General features: G+C 36.0%; 1 protein-coding gene across 1 annotated transcript; it reads left to right on the plus strand.

Moving 5' to 3' along the window:
* Nucleotides 1-9,952: 9,952 nt before the first annotated feature.
* On the plus strand, nucleotides 9,953-25,972 carry LOC110095038 (diaminopimelate epimerase, chloroplastic; the record flags this gene model as incomplete). The annotated part of the gene is made up of 6 exons (XM_020820404.2): nucleotides 9,953-10,010; nucleotides 14,632-14,811; nucleotides 22,448-22,532; nucleotides 24,932-24,991; nucleotides 25,443-25,516; nucleotides 25,624-25,972. Coding segments are annotated over 6 exons (574 nt in total), but the record flags the coding sequence as incomplete, so codon positions are not given.
* Between the last annotated feature and the right edge of the window lie 511 nt (nucleotides 25,973-26,483).

Genomic DNA, 26,483 nt, shown 5'->3' on the forward strand with positions numbered 1-26,483 from the left:
TTTGCCTAAACAAGTTAAACACTACGAATTCTTGTAGCAAAATTTAATTTGAGACATGATTATATAATTGGTTGAGCTAGTGTTTAAATCTTCTTTTTAATCTTGTGTAACTTAACTCTTGCATCACATCATGTTATTGGCAAAACTACAATGAATGAAGATGCTAAAGATAGCTGCTTGTTTCGAGGTTAGTCAAAAGTAACTTAAATATTTTCAATATTCTTAAAATGTATATATTGTCCTGACAAAGTACATATTTGGAATTTAATAGCAAGCGAGATTGATGAAATTTTTTTGTTTTTATTAATTGAAGTATTTAGGGGACATTTTAGTTATGTTGTATTAGTTCTTTTAAATTGATTTATTTAAATTATTTTGCATTTATATGTTTAGGTCATTTATGTAATTTGTTCTTGAGGGTCCTTTTCCAAGGAAAGGGAGCCTACGGTTTGCGATGAATTACTATTAGATATTTTCTCTTTAATGGTATGCAATTTCACTCTTGCCTTTATCTATTTCTCTGTCAATTTTTCTCTTGGCAACTTTTTCTATTATCTTGGTAGCTGCATACGACTCTTCTCATTCCCCTCTCCCCTCCCTCTTCCACAATTCTCCTCTCAGTCTCTCAGCTAGCTTTCTTATCCCATCATCTCCTCCTTTTAAAATTTTCCAGCCTCTTTTTCCTTTGCCCTCATATATTTGCATTCACATTGGGAACCAAGAAATCTTGATTCCAAATCCCACACTACGTTAATTTTGACATCGGAGTTAAAAGTCTACTATAAAAGCTTTTGGTTTTCTACATGAACTCCTTATAAATTTATTTGACATACTTCTGAAGATATCACATCCAAAGTGCTTCAACCCAGACATAAATTATAACCACCGCCAATGCTAACATGACTAAAACCAATTCAAAAATCTCCACCACCAATGCAACAATTTCCACCATGGCACCACCACATCTTTCTAAAAACACAGTGAACCTAAACTTAGGTGAACTTGCCTCCGACCACCCCTCCCACCACTGATTCCACCATCCCAACCACTTCCACTAAATCCTTAAACAACTACAAACTTATGTATATTTCAATAAATTAAAATTTTGAACTTCAAAGTTTGAAACTAAAAAAAAAAATGAAAATTAGTTTGACGCCATTTTTGAATTCAAACACTCATCCTTATTTCAAATTGGGTGAACTAAGCCAAGGAGAACTTGAATTGACGCATCCCAAGACATTACTAAGTGTCAATCGGTAGTCCTTGTGCTGAAATGTTAAGTCCGGGAAATGGCTCCTTACTGTCCGCAGTAGCCTACCAATAACAACGAGATATTTGGTATGACATCAACTTCTTTTCAGACATGAAGACTTCAGGATGGCATCATTAAGGAGATTGAACCTTCTTGGAGATTCTGTGGCAAACAGAGCTTGATTGACCCTTCTTAAGGTATAAATTACTATTATGTTTAGTTGAATTTGGTTCACTATTACCTTTCAAGCCTATTGAAATGTCATGGTTCATGTTAAGAAGGCTCAACATGCTTGATATTGAGTGTCCTTCTCATCCTCATCAATTTCCTAGCCCGTGTAAGGGAGAACTCCACCAAAAAATGAGAGTTCTGTGTGCACGTTAAAATGATATATTGCCATCCACATGTGAATCCCTATGAGAACAATTGTGTAGGGTACCTCATTTCCACACCTAAACCCTTTGGAAATGAATTGAGTAGGATTCATTTTATCCATTGTATCTTGTTTTATCCATGGCCACCACTATAAAAAAACCCACATAGCGGCGCTTTAAAAAGTGTGCGATGCCTAAATTAGGATTTTTGGGTTTTGCATTATCCATGGCCACCACTATAAAAAAACCCACATAGGTATCTTCATTGTTTTTTGAGAAATTTAAGGATTGGATGTAGTGGATTATTAATATTTTATGTTTATTATTTGATTCTTTAATCAACGAGTAATTTATGTGCAACACATTCAGGTTATCTTTCTAGATTGCATACATAAGAAGCCTTTGTTCTTAGTTGATATATTAATGGCCCATTTGCATGATTGTTGGCTTTATCCTATCATTAATCATGTCTATGGATGCGTTTGATAGAGTGGTTATGGATAAGTTTGATAACATTATGATAGGATGACACTTATATACAGGAGGCGGGTCAAACTGCCTCCTTCCGACACTGCCTAAGGGAGGAGCTCACGCCCAATTTGTTTGGATTTAATTAATTAAAAAGATCTTTTGAATTAATTAAATAACATCTTATATTTGGAAAGAGGATTTAATTAATTAAAAAGATTTGATATCTTTTGAATTAATTAAATACTATCTTATATTAGGAAAGTGGATTTAATTAATTTGAAAAGATTTGATATCTTTTGAATTAATTAAATACTATCTTATATTAGGAAGTTTTTAAGGAGGTGGAGAGGGCTATTTAAAGGGCATGAAGGGGTTAGGGCTAGGCATGCTTAGATTGGAGTTTCTCTTGGAGTCTTGTGAGGTTTGAGGGCTCTAGACCTTGCGTCTAGAGATTGGGAGAGAACGATCCTCCTCTCGAATAGAGGATCACTTGTATCTTTCTTTTTGTGTGTGTTTTGTTTTGCTTCCTTAGTGCAATCTACTGTTTTGGGATTGTTTTCGCCCATATTTTGATTATTTTCTCGCTCATTTCATCCAATAAGTGATAGGTTTGCTTGTGAATTCAAGTATTCCCTTAGGGTTACTTGCGAACTAAAGTATTTCCTATCACATTATATGTGATGTAAAATCCAAATCATTCTGATGATTGTTTAATAAAACCCTAGGATAGGTGAAGATGAAAAATATCATAGATAACATTGAAGTTATAAAGTTCATTGAGGCGCCCAACAATATAATTATGAATATTTTTAGATTCTCTATCAAGCAAAAAAATAGTTCAAGATAATATTGGAATGCAAAATCATATTGCTTATTAAATTGGATGATTTAGAAAATTTTTTCGATTGACTTGAAATGTTTGACTTACAATGTGTTAGAATTGCTAAAATAAAATAAGAATGGCTTGTTAATAGACTTACAAATAAAATTGAGAGTGATATCGGATGTTTTAAAAGGCAAATTGTTATTTGCTTGGATTGAGATGAAAAACTTGCTTAAACAAACGTATTCAAAAACAAGATAACTTCGGAACCTTAGCTAAGGAAACTAGGGTGTGACTTACTTCTTTGATAGGATTGTAGAGTTAGCTTTTATATGTTGGTTTTTTGAAGGCTATGAATTTTCATTTGTAGCTTTGTTAAAATTAGATCTGATATTGAGAATGAGGTGAAAAATTATTCTCCTATAATACTAAATAAAAGTCACCATAGTGTAGTGGAGACTAAAAGATATCTTAAGGGTCCTCATGCTGGGAATATTATATTTGTATTTAGTATTTCATGCATAACACCTTATATAGTCCACTATGAGTGATAGAGATTTGTAAGTTTATACATGCTAGAAATGTAAGGTGAATAAATGGTTTGAGCAGGTTTAGTTAATTTGTTTTAGCTGTTATTTTATCTTCTTAATTTCAATTTATTTGTCAAAAAATGCATGTGCTGATATGAACTATGAGAGTAGGATGTGTTCTCTATTGTTAATTGTTGAGAAGAAAGATTTGATGCATCTTTATTACTTAATATATAAGCTTATAAATAAATATACAACAAGAATGCAAAAAGAAAAAAAAGAATGAAAAGAAAAAGAGAATATACTCATTTATGGGGATATAATAGTATATAACCTTAATAAATATCCTCTAGGTATTATATTTTTCTTATTATACCAACAATTCCCCTCAAGCTAGAATATATATTTGTTAGCTCCAACTTTTTATATGGATGTAAAAAATGATAATTGACGCAGAGCCTTTATAAATATATTCATCACTTTTGATTCAAAAGTATGAGTGATATTTTTTTTAAATATTACATCCCGTACAAAATTACGATCAACTTCAACTTGTTTAGTGTTTTTTTTTAAACAAAAATGATGGAAATATGTATGTTGGCACAATTTTCACAACATACTGTCATAGTTTGATTTGAAAACTAAACTTTCTTGAAAAATATTTTATCCACATCATTTTACATGCTATGATTTATAGCTTTGTGATCAACTTTAGCACTAGGCCTGACCAAAATAGTTTGTTTCTTATTTCTTCAGCTGAACGGATTACCTTTATTAAAAATATCATATCATGAAGTAGACTTTAAGTTTTCAATAGAGCCAACATAATCAACGACAGAGAATGCTTTAATATTCAAGTGCTCAATCTTATGTGGGTGAGCCTCAAATGATGCATCATAAGGGAGGGGGATGTGCTACCCTGATGGATAGAATCCAATCCTCCCTAGGGGACTCAAGGGATGGTAGATTGGGTAAGTGTTTTATAGATTTCTTCTAATTATTCAATGAGACTAATTTTTGTTTATGTTATTTTGGGTTCAAGGTTTTCTATAAATGCAACTCCATATGGTTATCACATCCCAATTGCACACATGAGAACTCTGTTGATTAAGGAATGTCGTTTGTGTTTGTGTTGAACGGGTGCGATCCAGGGAAATCTATATCTAAGAGTATCAAGGATAGTAGGGGTCAAATCCTTGGGGAAGCTTATGATTATGACTTGGTTCATTATACAAATTAGAATCCAAATTGAGTGTCAAGGAACCTAAGGTGTACGAAAAGTAATTTGGGTCTTATAGCCCTACACTCATTTAGAGAGATGCCTAGTTGGACTCATGATATCCTTGGGGATTATTGTGTTGGACCAGTAATGAAATTGCCTTAACCTATGAAGAGATAAAGTTGGGGATTTCTACTCCACAATAGCTAGATGGAGCTGAATTAGCTTTGTTGATGCACAAGGTTTGTGCTTGCATGTGTGTGTAGGTGGCATTAGCGAGAATGACATGTTGGCACATTTACATGGTAGGCTGGTGATAATGGTGCATTGGCTGACATGACACACAAATTTTGGAGGCTGGAGGCAATGGAAGACAAGCAAATGTGTTGATGATAATGGCTCACGAGTGCATAGTTGGTAATGACATGCGAGTGCAGTTGTGGCAATGGAATGAATGAGTTGAAGGCAATGACGTGTGGGTGGAGATAGTGACATGTGAGTGCATAGGCGGTAGTGGCATATGAGTGTGTAAGTGGTAGTACATGCGAGCTTGGAGGTGATAGTTGCACGACGACATTAGAGGCTACATCGATTTACGGGCACTGACTTCATAGAGGTAGAGGAAAATAAGGAAATAGAGCATATTAATTTCTTTAGAGTTAGGAGGGAGTAAGGTGACTGGTTGAGGCTGGTAGAGTGAAATAGGTAGAATATTAAGTGTTTGTAGCTTGTATTGCAAGAAATGGTTGGTTATAGAAATCTATTTGCATATCAATTATGTAGCTCTAAAATCTTGCAAGATTTTCAAAAAGCTCTTAATGGATTCCAAGAAGTCTTTAAGGTGTGTTATAAAAGGGCATTATTTATGATTTATTTTTGAAATGTCCGTTTTGGAGGCTTCATCACAATTGTTTCCAACGGGATCATAAAGAAGGAATCAGTTTTCTCACACATCTTTACAATATTAAATGCTAGCAAAGAGAGGGTCTTCAAAGAAGATTGAAAAAGTTAGTGGCTGAAGCCACTATCTCCACCTCAATTCACTCTCAGAAGAATAGGATTTCGAGTAAGCCTCGTGGGGATCTCAATGGGCCTCTGATTATCATGATAAGAAAAGATATTACCTGCACTCCCGGAGACAACATCCATATTATGAAAAGTTGTTTTGCGAATATCAGAGCATCACTCAATGATGATATTGATGATGAAGATATCGATCATATGGTGGTTGAAGTCATGTTATTGTTGATCATATGCTTGGTCAACCTACCTAAATGGCCTATGTCCTATCAAAAAACAGGAATATAGCCTTGACTTCACAAGGCGTCTCAAAATAAGAAAGGGCAGCAAATGTTTGAAAATGAATATTTTGAGCAACAAGAGAGATTCAAGGATGTTGAAGATACTTCTGTAGTTGTAATGACTAATGAGATTACAACAATAGATGCAATCACAACTATAGAGGAAAGATCATGCTATTAACCAGCTTCATGTTCATCTCGATGAAATAAGTAGCATAACGAAAGAGCTATTTGGACAGCTTATAAATGATTACTTTTTTCAAAATAAAAAAAGAGATAAATGAATACAATTTATGATATATTTATATGTGATCATCCATATGTAACATTTTCATGTATTTATTGCACATTTAGGCCAATCATGTTATTTATAAGGCATGATAAATACGAGAGTCAATTGTCTGTCAAACCGAGAGCAAGCAAAGAGGAGCATCGTTGAGAGTGTAATCTTGAGTCGAACGCTTTCATTGGAATCAAAGTTGTCTCCATCGCTTGAAGTCCAAGTTGTCACTGTGAGTCAAAACCATCATCAACACTTGGAATTAAAGAAATTATTGTTGGCATAGCATAGAGTCTAAGTCATTTCTAGTTTGTGAACTATGAAGATTTGAAGCCCTTGATTGTATTAGGACTGTGCGTGTCCTTGCATGATTTAGTTTAGGAAAGCTTCATAAAAAGAAAATAAAATTAATTTAAAAAGAAATTAAATAACATTAATATTATTTTTAAGTAATAAATTAGATATATAAAATATTATGTACCACAAGGGCAATTCACTTTCCTCTATTGCCCATTTATAGCGAAAATAATAATTACTTTGACACTGCATGCCTTGCTATTCCAATAGTGCATGGAGTTTGCCTCACCACGTTTTGGGCAATAGCACGTGCTTTTGTTCCCTATTGACATGTACGCCAATGGCTAAGCAACTTCTAGCATATAAGGTGTGTAAAGGTTGGTTAAGAGGGCTATTTTTGAAGTTCTAAGATGAAAAGTGCTATGTATTCCTCTTGAGAAGAAAGAGTAGCTTTGAGTTCTTCCTAGGAAAAGAGGCATGTGTTTGAAGAAGAACTTTGGGCTTATTTTGTGAAGACAAAGAATAGCACTTACCATAGTTAAACAAATGCTCTCATAATTCCACCTTCACTTTTTGCTACCTCTTTCATTATGGTCTTTGTTGCATGAGAGATCCATGCTATCTCCTTAATGAGAGTTATTTTGTGTGTGAGAGATCGATTCAAGCTTGACATGAGAGGCCACAACCCTAGCATAAAAGAAAATTCTATTAATAGAAAATAGAGAAATTAAGTAATATAAATGTAAAATAATAAAATTAAATATAATTTATTTATATAAACCCTAAAATAAAGAAATTAAATTTCACACACTATTAAAGCAACGGGCTATGTACTATAGTGCATCTAACACATGTTATTTTTGGCTATGCATACATTGCTACGTAAATAGCATAAATGGTGCACCTCTCCATGGCTCCATGCTATGGGCTATAGCACATGCTATTTTATGTATTGATATTTATGCCCTCATATTAGGAGAATTACTGCTTGATGTTCGACGTCCGCCAAACATCTACTAGCATCTAATATTTAATGATTGATGTCCGTCAACCACTGAAGTTTGACGTGTCTTCTTGGTATTCTAGTCTCCCTTTTTATCGAAAGAACGACCAAGCCAAATGCCCCCTATCACCTGGCTTCTAACATTCCTTGCCATTAATGACCAATGTCCAACTTTCGTTACCCACTTACAATGTCCCCATGCTATCAATATCTAATTTTCATTTCCACGTTTGATTGGTATCTCATTCTATCAGGTGGATGATCAAGTCTAATACATGTTATCATCAATGCCTAACATTCCTTGCTACCATAGTGTGATGTTTTCCAATGACCAACATTTGACTTCTATCATCCTCCAATGTTTTACACCATCTCTTGGATTGCCCAGTCTCATCTCTTATCTGGAGAACAATAAATTTGACCACCATTGTCGCTCGACATTTGATATTCTCGTCAATTGTCACTTGAGACTTGTAACGGTCAACTTATGTCGTCCTTCAACCACGGATGCTCGATGCTTGTCTTCTTGGTAGTCCAAAAGCTCTTTATCTAGAGAATTACCAAGTCAGTCATTCACTATAGGTCGAATTTTGATGTTCTCTATTGACCATAATCTAATGCTGCTAATAACCGATGTCTAACATCCCTTGGACACAAACATTTCACCTTTGAGTTATTAGTCGCTAGAACTCTTTTTATATTAGTAGAATGTTAAAAGTTGATCACTTAATGTCTTTAGCCTTACTAAGATTATTCATCAACTGTCATCTGATGACACTCATCGCTCGATAATAATTTTGACACCATAAGACTACTACAATGACCAAAAAGGATATCTCTACGGTTAAGTCTGTTACATTGTATTAACTTTTGCTCTAATTACTGGGAAGGTAACCCTTTGTAAATCATAACTCTCACTTTTGAAATTATTTTAACTGGGCCATGCCCTCTAAATTTTCCTCTTCTCAGGTTTTTTGTATAAAAAAATCTCATCTCTGGTTTGCTGCCTTCAACTTATCCATATGTATGTGGGAGCTTTATACAACCTTAAAATATTAATTTATCTTTATCACCATGAATTTTTAAGCTCACAACAATGTTATTTGTAGATGTTGGAGTGAAAGATTGATCAAATGAGGTACAAGAAGAAAGTTATTAGAGGGATTTGCAGTATCTCATATAATATGTTGCTCATTCTTCATAACTATAGATGTTAGTGTAGTTGGGTGATTAGGTCATCAAAATCATCTAGTTTCAAGTATCACTTCAATTTTTAAAAATAAGAATGATAAGCTGAATGTGTTGCCAAACTAAGAAAGATAAATGGAGGAATGATTATATTACATGGATGGTGGGAGATTTGGAGTAGCATTTATTGAAAACAAGATAAAAATTAAGTTGGTATGTTGGACATATTCAATGAAGGATAGAAAATATATCCTTTAGAGTGGTAGATAAATTTTGTATCAAAGGATTTGGATGGAAAAGGTATAGATCTAAAATAAAATGGAAAAAAATGTTAAAAAAGATTTTCAAAACATAGTTAAACACCTCAGTTATCACTCTATTGAAACAAATAAAAATCGAGGATTCATAAAGCTGATGCAAAATTGTTGAGATGAAGCTAATGATGATGATGATCACATTATATTAACACAACTAGAACATTACGCATGACTCAATAAGTCCTAGAATGAAATTGAAAATCTCTTTTGGCTATAAAAGTGCATGTTCTGGCCTGCATTTACATTGAATCGTAAATTCGTTCATTTCTGTATGCAGATGTCTATTCATAAGCACTTAGAATATCTTTTATGATTCTGTTCTTAAAAGACAAGATGAGTGGCATAGATAAACAGTTTTCTGAGCGAATCCTTTCAATATGGTAAAGAAATTTCCTAAATTTGGCAGAAGTTGCAGGGAAGTAGTGGAAATGGGTGGATTAGCATCAATCATGTAGATAGTTTGATACATGAAGTTTTTATTGGTCTCATCCTCTCTCTTTGTGCTGTACTGACCTTCTAGTTGGATTTCTATTTTTGCCTCTCGTAATTCATACATGTGAGATAAATTGTACGTCTTGCTTTACATTCCTTTGGAGACAAATCCCTAATGTCCTCATATTTGAGATTTCCAGATAGTTATCACCAATAGTTATAAGTTAAACTTAGATTGATGTTAGATCTTGTTTAGTTTGGAGTATTATGCGCATTCTACGTAAATCTTGCTTATACTTCTGGTGGACTTATGTAAATTCTTTTAAGTAGGGCAATTTACGCATATCTATCTCCACGTTGAAGTGCTCGATTTGTAGTTATCCAGTGTTTAATTTGAACTATCTATTTTTGCAGCTTTTCTATTTCAAACTCGACAATATCTATATTGTTCTTTGTATTTTGCAGATTTAGGATTCACACTGGTGCTGGTTTAATTATCCCTGAAATACAAAATGATGGGAAGGTATTTCTCAAACTCACCTGTAAATGATCATTCATTATTATTTGATGTCTAAGATATTAGTGCTATTTCTTGATTCTATTGGTTCATTCCTTTTTCCTCGAGATACCTAATAGTTTTTAATTTTTCAAATTTCTAAAACAAGCACAAATATGACAAGAAGCAAAACATAAAAAGTTTTGAACACGACGTTTAAATGCTCGCTTTAGTATGCTTAAGCAAAAGGGAAATACCCTGACATCTTCACATTGTCTTAATTGTGTTGTTTTGTTTATTTTTTGCGCTGAATAAATGCAACACAGCCCTTGCTGCTTTACCAGATAAATGTGGCACAGCTGTACTTCTTTTCATTGTGTGTGTGTGTGTTTTTTTTTTTCCTATGTTTGGTTTTGTTTCTGCTGCAAATCTTACATCCATGTTATAAAGGCCTCAGTTTCCTTCATTGTGTCAATGCCAAAAATCACTTGATTAGTGTAATATCCAATATTCATAAAGTAAAAATACAAAATTTCCTTAATTAAATTTTACCCGAAATATCAACTCAATTTTTTTATGACTGTTTTTACAAGAAAGGGGAAGGATAAGATTGAAGCCGAGTAGAAGCAGTTCAATTTAAAATTTATGTTTTGTTGTATGGTTGTGTGAGATGAGTCATGAGTAAGCGGTATGTGAATTGTTTGTTATGAAAATATTTTTGGATTGTCAGTTGCTTTGTAATTATATACATATGATATAATTAGAATATTTTAATTGCTTTTATTTTATAGATGAATGTGGTGAATTGCAATATGAATATTTTTAGGAATAGTTATGCATTATGAAGGTTAACGAATTGTATGTTTTCCTCTGTTGCATCCTGCGTCGATTGGGAGTCGGCGTGTGGTGTGACATATAATGGTATTTTAGCGAGGTTTAAAATTTCTAGGATTTATCCACATAAGCTAAATTGGATATAGTATATTTAAGGAAAAGATAATTGAATATGATATGATTATTACAAAGCATAGGTGTGCTTAGTGTTCTTAACTTAGTGGTGAGTCTAACACTGGACCCTAGCATTTAGCATATAAAATTAAAAATGTTAATATGTGCTTATGGTTGTATAAATGCATATTTTGTAGTACAATAAATAGCGGATAAAATGGCTGAAAGAGTACTTGAGGGGATAAATTGCCAGTCAGCTCAACATGGCAGAACACATGAATGTCCTGAAAATATTATGCCAGCTGAGTGCAGTACACTCAGAGCAGATATTGTGTTCGCGGTGCCTGATCCTTCAAGTATGATGTTAGGGACTATGATGCAAATGCAAATGCTGAGAATGATGATATAAACGATGGAAAAGGTGCAGTCTTTTGTAGAACCTGTGGTTATACCAATCACGCCTATAGTTCCAAGTAGCAATGTAGGTGCAGATGCAATTACCCATATTAGCGTAGATTTAGAAAAGCATTTAAAACTCTTTCAGAGTTTAAAATCACCTTTATTAAAAGGAGTAGATGTCAGAGGTGCAGAGAGTGAGTAATCAGAATTGAAAAGATCTTGAATGGGATAAAATTTCATATTGAAAGACGAGTATCTGTAGCTATTTTTGTGTTGGAAGGTGAGACAAAACGATGGTGTAGAGTGAAACACTTGAAAAAATTGATAGTAGACTTGAGGAGCTAATTAATTGGGAAAAATTTGAACAAGTTTTTAGAAATTGATATGTCCCACCATTAAGACAGCAATGCAGGGGAGTTTTATAAATCTAACTCAAGGATTCAAAATTGTTATTCAATATGAGGCAGAGTTTACATCCTTAGCAAGATATACTCCACAACTTATTAGTACTCATACTGAGAAATGTAATAGGTTTTTGAAAGGCCTCAGAGATCCATTGAGACAACCTCTAATTCCTCTGTGCATTAAAGATTTTGTTGAACTAGTTGAAAGCACTAGACTTCTAGAGCAAGATATGAAAATGGTAAGACAAAAATGGGGGAGAGTAACTTGATATTGAGCTACAAGAGTAATTTGACATGTATGAAGGAGCCTAAAAAGATATTAGAGTTTGATGTTTGTGAATAGAGAAGTAGAACAATTTCTTACGTGAAAGTGAAATGGAAGCAAATACCAGTTAAACGTGCTACATTGAAAAAAGAGTCAAATATGAGACAACAGTTCCCTCACTTGTTTAAAAAGGTATGAATAAGGCGAATTCCTAGGATGAAATTCTGGAGGGAAGAATTATAATGCCTAATGTTCATAAGGTAAAAATACAAATTTTCCTTAATTAAATTATACCTTGAAATATCAACTTTAATGAAAATCATTAGATTGTTATTCTGGATGTTTTTACAGGAAAGGGGAAATATAAGATTTTAGTCGAGTAGAATCAGGTCAATTTAAAACTAATGTTATGTTGTATAGCATTGTGAGATGAATCCTGAGTAGAGATATGTGAGTTGCTTGCTATTGAAATATTTTTGAGTTGTTAGTTGCACTATAATTATATACATATGATATAAATGAAATATTTTGAATGCATCCGTTTTATAGATGAATGTGGTGAAATGTGACATGAATATTTTTTTGGATAGTTATGAGTTATAAAAGGTTGAGGAATCATATGTTTTCCTCTATTGCATCTTGCGTTGATTGGTAGGGAGTTGGCGTGGGTTGTAAGAATGAGATAGTTGTTATCCACCCTTTTAGCATAATTTACCAATTTGTAAAGATATTATTTGAAAAGCTTAGGCAACTGGCATTAACAGAGTTATATATTACATACTTTGAAAACAAATATTAAGTAGGCTAACATTATAAAAACTAGAATTAATAATCAGTTTGAACTATACTGATGGATGAATTTTAATTGAATTGATTTTTAGGAATATGGAAGAGAGGTATAGCAATTCTGTACAGATGCATAAAGCAATTGCAAATATGTTTAATACCATTGAACCTTAGTATTCCATGATAGTATATCATAACCAATCACATGATAGATACTACAAATTAAGAAGATGGGCAAGAAAAAATTGCATCAAAATATTTTAAAAATATCAAGACTATTAGAAGATGCAGAAGAACGAGTATATTGGTGATTCCATGTAATGGAAAATGAAGATCAGGATAGATAGCACAATCTATAAGAAAGTAAATTAAATAAGAAAGATGAAGTTCAAAATCCGTTTTCTAATATTGTAATGTATTTTATAAACTATAGTCGAACAGCCAAAACACATAATACATATAGCCAATTGAGGAACAACAAAAACGTATTCAACACTAGATTAAGGAGTTGTATATTGCATACTTTGAAAACAATTATTGAGGACGCCAGCATATAAGAATTAGAATTTAGAATCAGTTTGAAATAATACTTGATGGATAAATATTGATATTATGATTTTTTTAGAAATAAGGAAGAGAGACGTAAGCATTTTTACAGGAGCATAAAATAAATGTAAATATGATTAATACATTGTATTACATGATAGCATAACCTTAGCGATCACATAAAACAGAATACAAATTAAGAAAGTAGACAAGAAAATTTGCATCAAAATGTTAAAAATAATATCAAAACTGGAAGATGATGCAGAAGAGCAAGGACAATGATGATTCCATGTAATGAAAAATGAAGATCAGGATATATTGTACAATACTACAATCTATTAGAAATAAAATAAAATAATAAAGATGAAGTTTAGAACAAATGCTTTAATTTTTCCAACATTAGAATGACTTTTAATAGGACACAATGGAGGAAAAGGATTCATGTCGCCGACCCCACGTAGTGGGATAAAGGCTTGATGTTGTTGTTGTTCTAGTATTAGAATGCATTTAATAAACTATAATATAAATTATATAATAGCATAATTACATAATACAGATTACAGATAAGTAGATAACCATTTAAAGAAATGGGTAGGAAAACTGTAGCAAATGTTTGAAAATACGAGAAAAGAAGATTCAGAAAAATATAATGGTAATTCGATACAGCAGCAACAAGCCATTATCCCACCATGTCTGTTACATGATTTTTTTTCTCCATTACGTCCTATTAAGAGTCAAATTTCTCATTTAAATCTAATAAAAAAAAGATCATTTTTAATTCTTTCTTACCATTTTTTTTCCGTGCAATGAAAACAAAAAGAAAAGATTTTTACCATTTTAAAGAAATGAATAAAACAAGAAAGAAGAGGTTTAAAACAAATCCATACTTCATTTTTCCAATCATTGTAATGTATGCTATGAATCACACGTGTGATAAAGAGATATATAAACAAATGATTTTAGTAAATTGCCTGATAAAAATGTGCGTACTGGAAGCTTTGATTCTTAACTAAAGGTGCTATACGGTTCTTATCCTTATTGTATGAATAGCCTGGGAAGGTGCAATGCGTTTCAGCGATGTCTCACATTACCCTAGTACGTTACGCATATGCTTTCACTTCATTAAATATGCTTAAAACAATTTTCTTCATTTTTCGTCTTGGCATGAGGTCACTGGAAAAGCAACCTGAGATTCAGAAAGTATATACTATCAATGCAAGAAATAACTTCATACAAACTATGTTTTATGCGCAAGCAATGGCTTCATGCAAGATCAAAAGCTTTGCCAATTCTTGTGTAGGTTAAAGTAGATATGGGTCAACCTATATTATTAGCACCTGATGTTCCTACCAAGCTTCCAGCAAACCATAAAGGGGCTGTTGTCAGGGCTGAAATTCTTGTTGATGGCATAGGATGGAATGTGACATGCGTCAGCATGGGGAATCCTCATTGTGTCACTTTCAGCACAAAACAGGGTGAGGTAATGTTATTGGAAGAGATTATTGCTACCCTTTTTGTTATCTCTCTGTTATTTGAATTAATAGCTTGTCTATTTTTATGCGTTCTGGTTCAAAATGTTCTAATAAGTGTGTATAATGCTCCATTTTTTTTCCTCGTAAATGATGAATTTGTCATTTTTGGTGTTGTCAGTGCGAAAAGCACAATCCTAAGAGAAAGTATTTTCCTACTTTGAAGCTCAAGTGCAAAGGACGAGCACATCTAACTATTCATGACATTTCTAAACATTAAAACTAAGAGAAAAATTACGAGGCATTATAATATTTTGATAGTTCTCATAGCATAATTAAATTATCAAAATACTGAAGAGATACTATTAGATCGGTCTAGCCGGCCCAAGTGCTTGGCCGGCCCATGGTTTACTCTAGGCGGACCAAGAAGTCGCCTGCCCCCCTTGAGGGGCCCATTATTTGAATTCAAAACTTAAAAGGAGGGGGTGGTTTAGGGGGGCATTAAGTTTGGGCGGGGCTGTTTAGTAATTATCATTATAATTGTATTTTTTTGCCAAATTTTTTAAAATTTCATTAAGACAAAAAAAGGAATTACAAGAGAGTACAATCTGGCAAAACCAAAAAACACCTATGCTTCCCCAACACCAAAAAACAAAAGGTGGGAAAACAACCGGACAAAGAAAACCAACAAGATACAACAATAAGGGAAAAAGCAAAGAAAATAAACCCCACAATTGGCAATGTGAGGTCCCCCATGGAGAGAGAAGACCTCAACCATGATCAATTGAGGTAACCAAAGACTCCTTAGTTGCTTTTCTCCTCTGCCTTGGGGCACTAGTAATAGGCCCCAACTGCAATAATTCTTTCTGTAAGGGACCACGAGATAAACTAGGTTTTTGCTCTGAGAGATTCAGGATTTTGTTGGAGATATCCCTCTGCTAAGAATTCTGAGCAGTGAAGACAATAAAAGCTTTGGGATGGACACACCGAACTGTGGAATGGGGCACCTCATATCCTGCCCATGACCTCTAGTTGGGCTTTCCTTTTGGGCTTTCTCCTTTTAGTGACAACGCTCCAATTTTCGAATTGATCCACATCATAAGATGGCTGCTGAGTAGACATAGGAGTGACATTATTTGACACTTCCATAATAGTAGATGGAAGGGTGCTGTCAATGTGGCTATCAGACTGCAGTTTATCCTTGCGAGGGCAAGATTCCACTTTATGTCCAATCAAACCACAATGGAAATATAAATGTGAAAGACTCTCATACTCCACTCTTTGAAAAAATTTGCCATTGAGACCTTGGCGTATGTTTTGTCCGAACAACCGAGGCTTACGCCTTATTTCGCCCAATTAACGCCTCAACTCGAGGCGCGCCTCAAGGCTATCGCCTCAAACGCCTTTTAAATGGTTGAGTTTGTGTCAAGACACATACTCTAGCATAAGATATATGATCCCAAGAGGATGACTGCTCATCCATCCAAAGAGGTTCACCAATCATAGCAGCCATATGTGCAATATTGGAAGGATCCCAATACATTAGAGGAAGCCGTGGAAATCGGACCCAAATTGGCCAGGCGAATCCCTTCATATTATCAAGAGAGAAGGAACATGACCACCTATTGAGGCCAATAATGCTACTAGCCACAATCTAAGGACCGCCCCTGAGGATGATATCATGAGCGTCAAGGCTTTGAAAAATGCAAATAAAGCAATTTAGAGCAATGGTGATCAATTGGAACTCCCCAACATGTGACCATCTCCTTGAAAGTTCACCATGAAGCCAAGCAAAGGAAATCTGCTTGCCAAGAAGTCTCCCAACTAGAGCACATTTTAATTTAGAATTATTTTCTTGAACTTTGTCAATGTTAAGGCTCATGCAAATGCCATCCTCCTCAAGCACCTCCTCTTTGAGAATCTTGTCTAAAGGCGTATAAGAAGGCTTCCTCCAACCAGAATGGCCCAGGTTTCGATCACCAAACACACGAGACTGCTTTGGGGAGTGTTGTTTGGAAGATAGAGGCTGAAATTCTGCACCAACAGCCCCCAAGCTAAGTGGAATTTTCTTAAAAATATTTTCACAAACATCTGATGGGCATCCTGAAGCCATGGGCTCTTAAGATGAGGCAATAGGATTTTCTACACACCTGCAGGAAGAAAAACCAGCCAAACTATCTTCCAAAACATCCACAACAACATTCAACTCCTTACCAAGAGATACATGAAGATGGTCCGATTCAGGACTACTGACTTGCAGAAGGCAGTCAAACTTTAGAATGCACGTGGATGATTAACGGGCTTGACGAGGGGATGAAGGAAACTGTTCCAGATCGTAATCCATTGGAGCAGCAACCAACGACACGATGTCCCCAATGAAATCAGACCCAATAGAGCAGGCCAGGTCGTGATCTCCAAGCAGCTGCTCGTGAACTTCTGAAGAAACTGATGCAGCCGCTCATCCTTCATGACCTGATAACAGACATCTGAATCCTTTCCTTCCAAAACTTTCCAAAAGTAGCCATACTTTGAAGCCTTCTTACCACCACTACCCCCGCCGGAGTGTGGGGAAGACCGACGACAACTTCTCCTCACCATGAAAACGGAGAACTAAGTAGCGGCACCATGGTGAAGACTAAGGCTCCCATTCACAATGACATTGCTGATTTTGAGTTTTCTCTTAGGTTTGTTTGGGCTCTAGCTGCCGTCTAGGGATTGAGAGAGCCGGATTTTCCTCTTGAATTGAAGATCCATTGTATCTTGTTTGTTTTATTGCACTTTTCATCAATTATCAAGTTTCCCTAGTGTTTTTCCATGGGATTTATCTTAAATTCTGCTTGAACCTTATTGAAATTTCAAATTTCAGCCAATATCTCTTTGATTCCTGCACTTTTTTCCTAACAAATTTGTATCAGAGCTTTTTCTTGGGTGGAAAAACAAGTTATCTTATCTGTTTTTGCGATTTGAGCCTAAATCTAATTAATGACAGCGAAGAAAATGGAGGCATTGGAAGGCGAGATTGAACAACTCAAGGACGGAGTAGAGGAAAAATATTTCAGAGTGGAGGGAAGACTTTCAACCATGAAGAACTGCTTTGGAAACTTTAAAGATATGATGAAAAATATGCTTTAGATACATTCGAAAGCATCACTAGAGATTCCTAGGGTGAAATCAAGAGGAAAGGAGCTTAAGGAGGATATTGATGAAGTGGAGAGTGTTTTCTATCAAAGACCGCCAGGTGGGGCTCCGTTGGTGGGTGGATCGGGGTACTCCGAAGGTAGTATAGTAAGGAGGGAGGTCGAACTTTTTGGGAGAGTATCCGGGCATGGGGAGAGGTGGAATGAAGAAGTGCATGGTTGGAGGGAGCCATGGGGTCCAACTCAACCAAGGAAGGAAAGGAATCACATCACCACTACATGGGAGGAACCAACGGGGGAAGAAACCATTGGGGTATGGATGCGGGATCGAGCAAGCTAAAGATGTCAGTTTTTGAAGGGGAGGATGCTCAAGGTTGGGTGTAACAGGTGGATGATACTTTGCTATTAATGGGCTACTGAAGGGGAAAAGCTCATGGCGGAGGGTCTATGTTTGGAAGGGAAAGCTCTAGCCTGGTTCTAGGGGTGTCAAAATAGGTTTTCGGGTTAGGTTTGGGTCAAACTCAAAATTGACCCGGGTCCAAACGTGTTGACTCGAAATCGTTCCGGTTTTGTAAACAGGTCAAAAATTCATACCAAGACCTGACCCGCATTGGTTACCAAGTTGACCTGACCCGCGAACCAGGAACACCTCGTTTCGGACATGGCTCGTTGATGTGAGGGTATGCTATGGAATTCTCGGAAAGAATGTTAAACTCGGTTTTCCAGTGATCAGAGTCTAGTCCAGTGGGGCCAACAACGTTGGTCCAAGTGGCGAGGATGTTAACTCTTCAGAGCGATAAGGCTTGGCTTGAGGACCTCTAGCGTCAAATCGTTAGGTACTTAGGTTCGCGACCGGAGAAGGGAGCGTCGAAGGGGAGGGCTTCACTCTGATAATGGTTCCACGGAAAGCGAGCATTGCAGTAGAGTTAGGGTTCACGATAATGTAGGATTTCACGGAGTCACCTTCGTCTGAGCCGATGGCAAAAGCGGGCAGAACGTGGGCCTCGCTGTAAAATCCTTTGCCATTGGAGATGTCATTCGAGAATCACAAGGATCATTCTGATGTCGCCAACATTTTTCAATACAAGGCCCTTCGCAACTCGCGGGCTGCTTCCACGATCGCAGACGACAATTTCCCCTTCACAAGCTTTGAATCGAGGTGAGCCTTGCTGTGGACGTGGTAAGCTCGTTTTTCGGTTCAACCTAGGTTTATTTCGGGTTTTCGGGTCAACCCGAACGTGACCCGGTCTTATAAACGGGTCGAAAAATGAAACCCGAACCCGACCTGTCTTGCAAAGGGGTTGATCTAAACACAGAATTTTTCGGGTTGGGTCCTGGTCGGGTTTCCGGTTGGGTCAAACATTGACACCCATATATGGTTCCAATGGAGGGAGGCTAAGTATCCGATCTACTCATGGTAAGAATGTAAGGAGTGCTTGTTGGAACATTTCCGAGCCATTTGGGAAGGAGACCTTAACGAGCAGTTTATGCCTTAACTTAGGAGGGGACAATTATGGAGTACCAGGAGAAGTTTAAGCTGTTGTCGGGGAGACTAAGGGGAATCTTTGAGGAAGGATTGGAGGAGAATTTCATGAAGGGGCTTAGGGAGGACATACGGGCAGAGATCAGAGTATTGAGGCCTAGAGGGCTGAGAGAGATGATGAAGCTTGCTCAGAGGGTGGAGGAAAAATATAGGAGGGAAAATGCCAGCAGAAGCAACATCATGGGAGGGGCCTACTAGAGTATCTCTACTACTCTAACACCCAGAACCCAAACAATATCCTTTCAAAGAGAAGCTCCTAGTGAGAAGAGCGGTGGAGTTCGTTCAGGGGGCAATTTCAAGCGACTCACAAAAGTAGAGGTGCATGATAAATGAGCAACGGGGTTATATTTTAGATGTGATGAGAAGTACATGTCGGGGGCATAGGTGTAAGGAACGAACTCTTCAGGTTCTCACTATCTGCGATGACGAGGAAGCTAAGAAGGGAGGTGGGAGTAAGGCATCAGTGGAGGAGGAAGAGTTGCATTTAAGTATGGCAGAGGTCTCATTGAACTCAGTGGTGAGATTCACTTCAATTCTCATTATGAATGTAAGAAGAGAAATAAGGAGGTTGTGGTGTTGATAGATAGTGGGGCTACCCACAATTTCATCTCCAATCAGGTTGTAGACCAATTGAGGATGAAACTGGTGGACATAGGGTACTATGGGGTGATGTTGGGGACTGAGAAGATGGAGACAGGTAGATGGGTATGTAGAGGAGTGGCCCTGACTATATAAGGGATCCAGGTGAGGGATAATTTTCTTTCATTGGAGTTAGGGAGCACTGATGTCATCCTAGCATGAGATGGCTGCAGAACTTTGGGGATACCAAAGTGAATTGGGGGATGTTGACAATGGAGCTGATGGTGGAAGGGAGAAGAATGATGATTAATGGAGATGCAGGACTCTCCAAAGCCATGATACCTCTAAAAACCATGGTAAGGTCTATACAGGAGGTGGGAGGATGATTTTTGGTAGAGCTACAAAGTTTGGAGGGAATTAGAGAGGAGGAAAGGGGGACATCACTCTTTTAGTACAACTAGTTATACAACAATTCAGTGAAATTTTTTAGTCACCTTAGGGATTGCCACCACAGAGGGGACATGAGCACATCATTATGCTGAGGGAGAGGATATCACCGATTAGTGTCAGGCCTTACCGCTGCACCTAGATCCAAAAGGATGAGATTGAGAAGCTGATCCCGGAGATGTTGGAGGTAGGGATCATTAGGCTGTGCGTGAGCCCCTTTTCTAGCAATTTTCTATTGGTCAAGAAGAAGGACGGAAGTTAGAGATTTTGTGTGGACTATTGGGCCCTGAATAAGGAGATTGTGCCAGGCAAGTTTCCTATTCCAGTAATAGACGACTTGTTAGATGAGCTTTGTGGAGTGGCAATATTCATAAAGATGGACTTGAAGTTCGGGTACCATCAGAATATCAGATCCAGATGAGATAAGAGGATGTTCCGAAGACAGCTTTTATGACACACGAGGGATACTATGAGTTCTTGGTGATGTTGTTTGGCCTCACCAACGCCCTTGCTACCTTTCAATCCCTCATGAAAAGGGTGTTCTGACCTTACCTCAGGAAGTTTGTTTTGGTTTTCATTGATGACATTCTGGTGTACAAGAAGTCCACTGAGGAGCATGTAAAGGCGGTCTTAAAAGTGTTGCAGGAGCATCCGTTGATGACCAATATGAAGAAAGGTTGTTTTGCACAGGCTAGTGTGAAGTACTTGGAGTACGTGGTATCCCAAGAAGGGGTAGCAGCTGATTAGGCCAAGATTGAGGCAATGCTGAAATGACCTCTACCTAGGAATCTGAGGGAGTTGAGGAGCTTTCTAGGATTGACGGGATACTACAAGAGATTCGTGAGGGGATACAACATCATAGCTTGGCCTCTGATAGAGCAGCTGAAGGACAACTTCTTGTGGGGAGAGGCAGCTACTCAGGCCTTTGAGAGATTGAAGACAACCATGATCAAGGTCTAGTCCTGGGCCTAACCAATTTTAGCTAGATGTTCGTAGTAGAGTTTGATATGTCAGGATATGGATTGGAAGCTGTGCTCATGCAAAATTATAGACCCATAGCCTACTTCAACCAGGTGTTGACAACCAGAGATCGGTTGAAGTCAGTTTATGAGAGGGAATTGATGGCCATTGTATTAGCTATTCCGAAATGGCGGCCTTGCTTGTTGGGTCGACATGTCATCATTAGGATAGACCAACAGAGTTTGAAGTACTTGATGGAGCAGAGGATTGTCTTGGTAACTATATTTTGTTCATATAGAATTGAAGCATGTGAGCCAAGGACCAATGAGTATGCTAGTGTTATTAAAAACTCGCCTTAGGAGCTAAGCTATTTGATGCACCATCCTTGCACATTGCTTGCTAGTGAAGTGCCAGCTCACAACAAAGCTCGCATGTCACATAATTTTGTTGCATTGCATTGTGGCATTATGCTATTGGCTCTAGCTCATAGGAAAATTCTGGTTTAGATTTCATGTTTTGATTCAACTTGTCAGACCACCACTTTGCTGCCGAACAACATGAGGCCTCAGGGATGCTTGTAACTTCCAAGATTGACTTTTCATTTTTCTTTCTTTACTTTGACTCTGTAGAGGGCCAGGGGAATTAGAGTTGGTGGCGTTTGTTATCTTAAAATATTATTTGGTCATCCGGTTCCAAGATGCAGAAGAGAGCATGTCAAAATTCTTATTTCCACTTAAAAATCTAGATTTATTTGTCCTGATTAATGGTAATCACTCTGAATCTAGATTTATTTCCATCTAGTCCACGTTATACATACTGACTGGATTGAAGATGTAAAGCATGCTCTTATTCACATATTGGAAATGAAAATTAACACATTGATAGCACGCATCCTAATATTATATAGAATATCTTGTAGTGATGAATTAGGAGAGGACTTCAATTTTTAATTCCTAAATTTTTAATACCGGACTTGAACAGCCTTTGCAGGTTGAAGACATTAAGTTGGAAGAGGTTGGCCCAAAGTTTGAGCACCATGAAATGTTTCCTTCTCGTACTAACACAGGTCAGTATATTGCTTTTTTGGATCTAAATATTTTTTTAATCTCTATAGTTCACATATCAGTTGTCTTAACTATTATCATTATCATGGTTTAGTAATAATTTTAGTCACTTTGCCACTGCTGTTTTACTTCCCATTTGTTTCAATTGTCTCCTTTCTGCTAATTTTTTTATGCACACTTTCAAGATCTTGTTTAACCTACTAAGCCTAGACTAAGGCCCAGTCTTTTATCATTTTATATTTCCATTCTTTTGATTCTAGTTTCTAGGCTATGACCTAAACATAGAGAAAAACTGTTATCTTATTCCATGCTTGACTACAATCATCTCATTATGATCCGAATCAATCTTATTGTCTTTAGGAGGGGATAAATATTATCTAAAAATCTCCAAGTTTTGGAAATGCCCCTGGAAGTCTCTAAAATCTCATTATTTAATGTACCATAGATTAGAGAGTTAGTTATCTGATCATCTTGAACTTCTTTATTCAAGATGGCGTCAAACTCAAATAGAGCATAGTTCACTTGTATATCAGTGATATGAACTTTTGTGTTGTTGGGGAGATATAACAAGTCGTTATTATAGTCCACAGGACCATCATTGGAGATTATTTCATTGATCTTATTGATGGCCATTTCAGTAACAACTATGGTATGGCCGTATGGGTTTCTTGATTTTGTCCCCTGATTTTACTCACATTAGGATGAAAGCTAAAACATTCATAGGGAGAATGTCCATGTAGTCCCTAATCATTGAAAAATGCAAGTAGGTTCTCAAACTCTATTCTTTTAAAGATAACTATATTTTTTGATCCCAACCAGATTTTCCAACCAAGTTTATCAAAAAATATAATTTCAATTAACACTTTCAAAAAAAGGTCTTGATAGGCTGACAGTAGCAAAATCAATTTTAAGAGGATGATCGTAAATAGAAGCCAAAGAGTAAGCTAGTTAGCATTCATGAAATGAACACGTATATTAGGGAATGAGATCCAATTAGGAATGACTAGAGATTCCCAAGTAATATCAAGAAAGGGGGTCTTTTTCAATGGAATTATTAAAAGACCTTGATGCAAAAGGATCATCTAGAAAAAGTCTTAGAGTAATTATTTCCATGAAGTCTAATAGTATTTTTTTTTGTTTACAAGTCCTACTTCAGACAAACCTATCAAACTTAAATTATTATAAAAAATCCTCCATTAACGGTCAACATAAGAAAATTTTCCAACTAATGTATATTTTGAGTTGGAAAGGCATTGCTTTAATTTCATCATCAGGATAAAAAGTCACCATTTAACCTTTTGTTTAAGCAATGTTGTTTGACTTGTACTTGCATTGATACAGAGTACTTTTTCGCCAATGTTTCATGAAATGAAATTCGAGGTTTGGGGGAGTCCTCGAGCTTCTTGCGATGGAGCTTACCGAGGCAGCAAAATCAAGTCAATTGGGCTATTATCCATGTGGATTTCTGCATAGTGTGTTGGCGGAGACCAGGAAGAATATGCCATCAAGGACAGTCACCAATTCATGGTCAAGTGTTATTTTATTCATCATAGAATTGAATTTCGATTGGACCATGTAACACTGGGTTGCATTGAGTGGTGCAACTTGTACTTAAAAAGCTGTTTTATCTAGCTAACCGCTAGATAGATATTGCTTTCCTGAGCTGCAGAGCTAAAGTCTGCTAGGCTGGATTCATATATTCTACACAATTACTGGTTTTGTGATTTGTTACATGCTATTTCAATGGATGAGTAAAGTTCGATAGTTGCCATTTCAGTTTTGTCGTTTGAGGAAGCTGTAGTGAGGCCTTGTACGTGATACTATAGGAGAATTTGCTTTTAATAAAGCTAGTAGTGGCATGTGATGTTATGAAGGGAAAGTTTAATGCCCTTTAGTCATTTCACAACGTTACATTTGTTCAATATCATGTAAGCATTTAAATGATGCCTTTAACGATCATGCCAATAGCATTCATGATTGGCTTCCATTATTACGAGGACTATGGTAGGTAGTTTTGTAACATTGGACTGATCTAAAATGTTTATATCTCGTTTTGCTAAATTAAACTCAGAGAGCACTTGATGTTTCATTTTTTTTTCTTTGCTTGCTTCTTTGTTTGCATCTTTAGATTTTTTATTTATCTCTACTCTCCTTGTCAAAACATGAAAAGATTTTTATCCATATCTGATTCCTCTATAGTTTCCTACTCGATTGTGTGCATGCTATTTGTTTTTTTCTCAAATAGTGTATCGTTAGAATTTTTTTCTCAATCTCTTCATCTTTGTGCAAACTATTTGTTTTTTTTGCTCTCAAGAACTCTTTAATGGCTTACTCGATTGTTTGCATGCTTGGGAAACGTGGCTTGTTATATTTTTGTCTAAACTATTTGTTTGCTTTGCAGAATTTGTGCAAGTCTTCTCTCGTTCACACCTAAAGATGAGAGTATGGGAACGTGGCGCTGGTAAGATTTTAATTTAATAGCATACAAAAAAAAAAAAAAAAAAAAAAAAAAAAACTATTAGCTTGCATACTAGCTCTCTTAGAATCAACATCGACATTTTGTGAGGAATTTCATTTTATGTTGATTTTTCCTCATTTTCTGGGTTTTGTTGTTTTGGATTGTGAATCAGTTTATATCTCGAATCTTAGCATTTTCTTTATCACGACCAACTTTTTGTCAAGAGCTCATTTTATTGAAGTTAGATATAATTTTTTTGAAAACGGTGGAATTGTTTACTGAATCACTTTGTTGGAAATATTTAGTGACCAACAATAATTTCAAACTACACAAATTTTATCTATTTCTTTAAAACTTGTTTTTTCTTCGCAAGCAACCAAATGAGCTGAAGACTGACTTTAATAAAGCCCTAAGGTTATATTTGCCAACTTTGCCGTATATGTACCCACTGTAGGAGCAACACTAGCTTGTGGAACTGGAGCTTGTGCAGTTGTAGTTGCAGCAGTTCTTGAGGGGCATGCTGAGAGGGTATGTTTGGTATTAGATGGTCTCATTTGCTTAATTAATTAATTAATTTATGGTGGCCCCGTTTGCATTGCTTCTTATTTAACCGAGCCTATGATTTTCTGACTTAGATCTGCACTGTTGATTTGCCTGGTGGTCCTTTGGAGATTGAATGGAGGGAGGAGGACAACCACGTTTACATGACTGGCCCAGCCGAGAAAGTGTTTTATGGTTCCATTCCTCTTTAGCAGTCCCCACTTTAAGGATGCGGTGTTATCTAAATGTTTTTAGACTAATGGAAGTAAGTTCTTGAAAACTTTTTTAATTTATAGAACTTAAAAGAAGCAATTTGAGAACTGTTCTATCATTTTGTAAGGTTTGTTTAGGGATGAGTTGTTGCTGTTTTGTTCTATAGTTTATACTAAATATCAGTATTTTTTTTTTTGGGAAATAGGCATTAGCTTAAGATTTTTTCCATTATCTTCAAATTGCTGTAACCAATGTTTGAAATTATGCATTTGGATATTGAATTTTTTTATCATTGAGACGAGGTATAATCTTAGAATGAAAATATTAAACTAATAAAACATATGAAGAAGTATCATACTAACATCAAATTTAGGTTATAATTTCATAACAAGTCAAAACAAATTCATCACAATTAATCTCTCCCACATCGTATTCAACATTAACAAGTATTTTAATTCACAATAAGGCATTCAAATGTTTGCACCACTGTCATTATTCAGGGATCCTCATTAGAAGGATCATTATAATGAATTCCTTCTTCTCTCTCACCCTCAGTTGTGTTAACATCCTCCTATTCTTCTTCCTCATCTTCGGTTACAACCATCTTCCTCTTCCCTAATCAGTAAAAATATTAATTAAAATTTAATATAATGATTACGTTGATGGTTACAATTTTAATTATATAAATTTTTTGTTAATATTTTATTTACTTATGATGGGCTTGTTGGTCGTACTCTTTCCT

The sequence above is a fragment of the Dendrobium catenatum genome, unplaced genomic scaffold, assembly GCF_001605985.2.
Source record: "Dendrobium catenatum unplaced genomic scaffold, ASM160598v2 fragScaff_scaffold_1335, whole genome shotgun sequence".
In the NCBI taxonomy this organism is placed as follows: Eukaryota; Viridiplantae; Streptophyta; class Magnoliopsida; order Asparagales; family Orchidaceae; genus Dendrobium; species Dendrobium catenatum.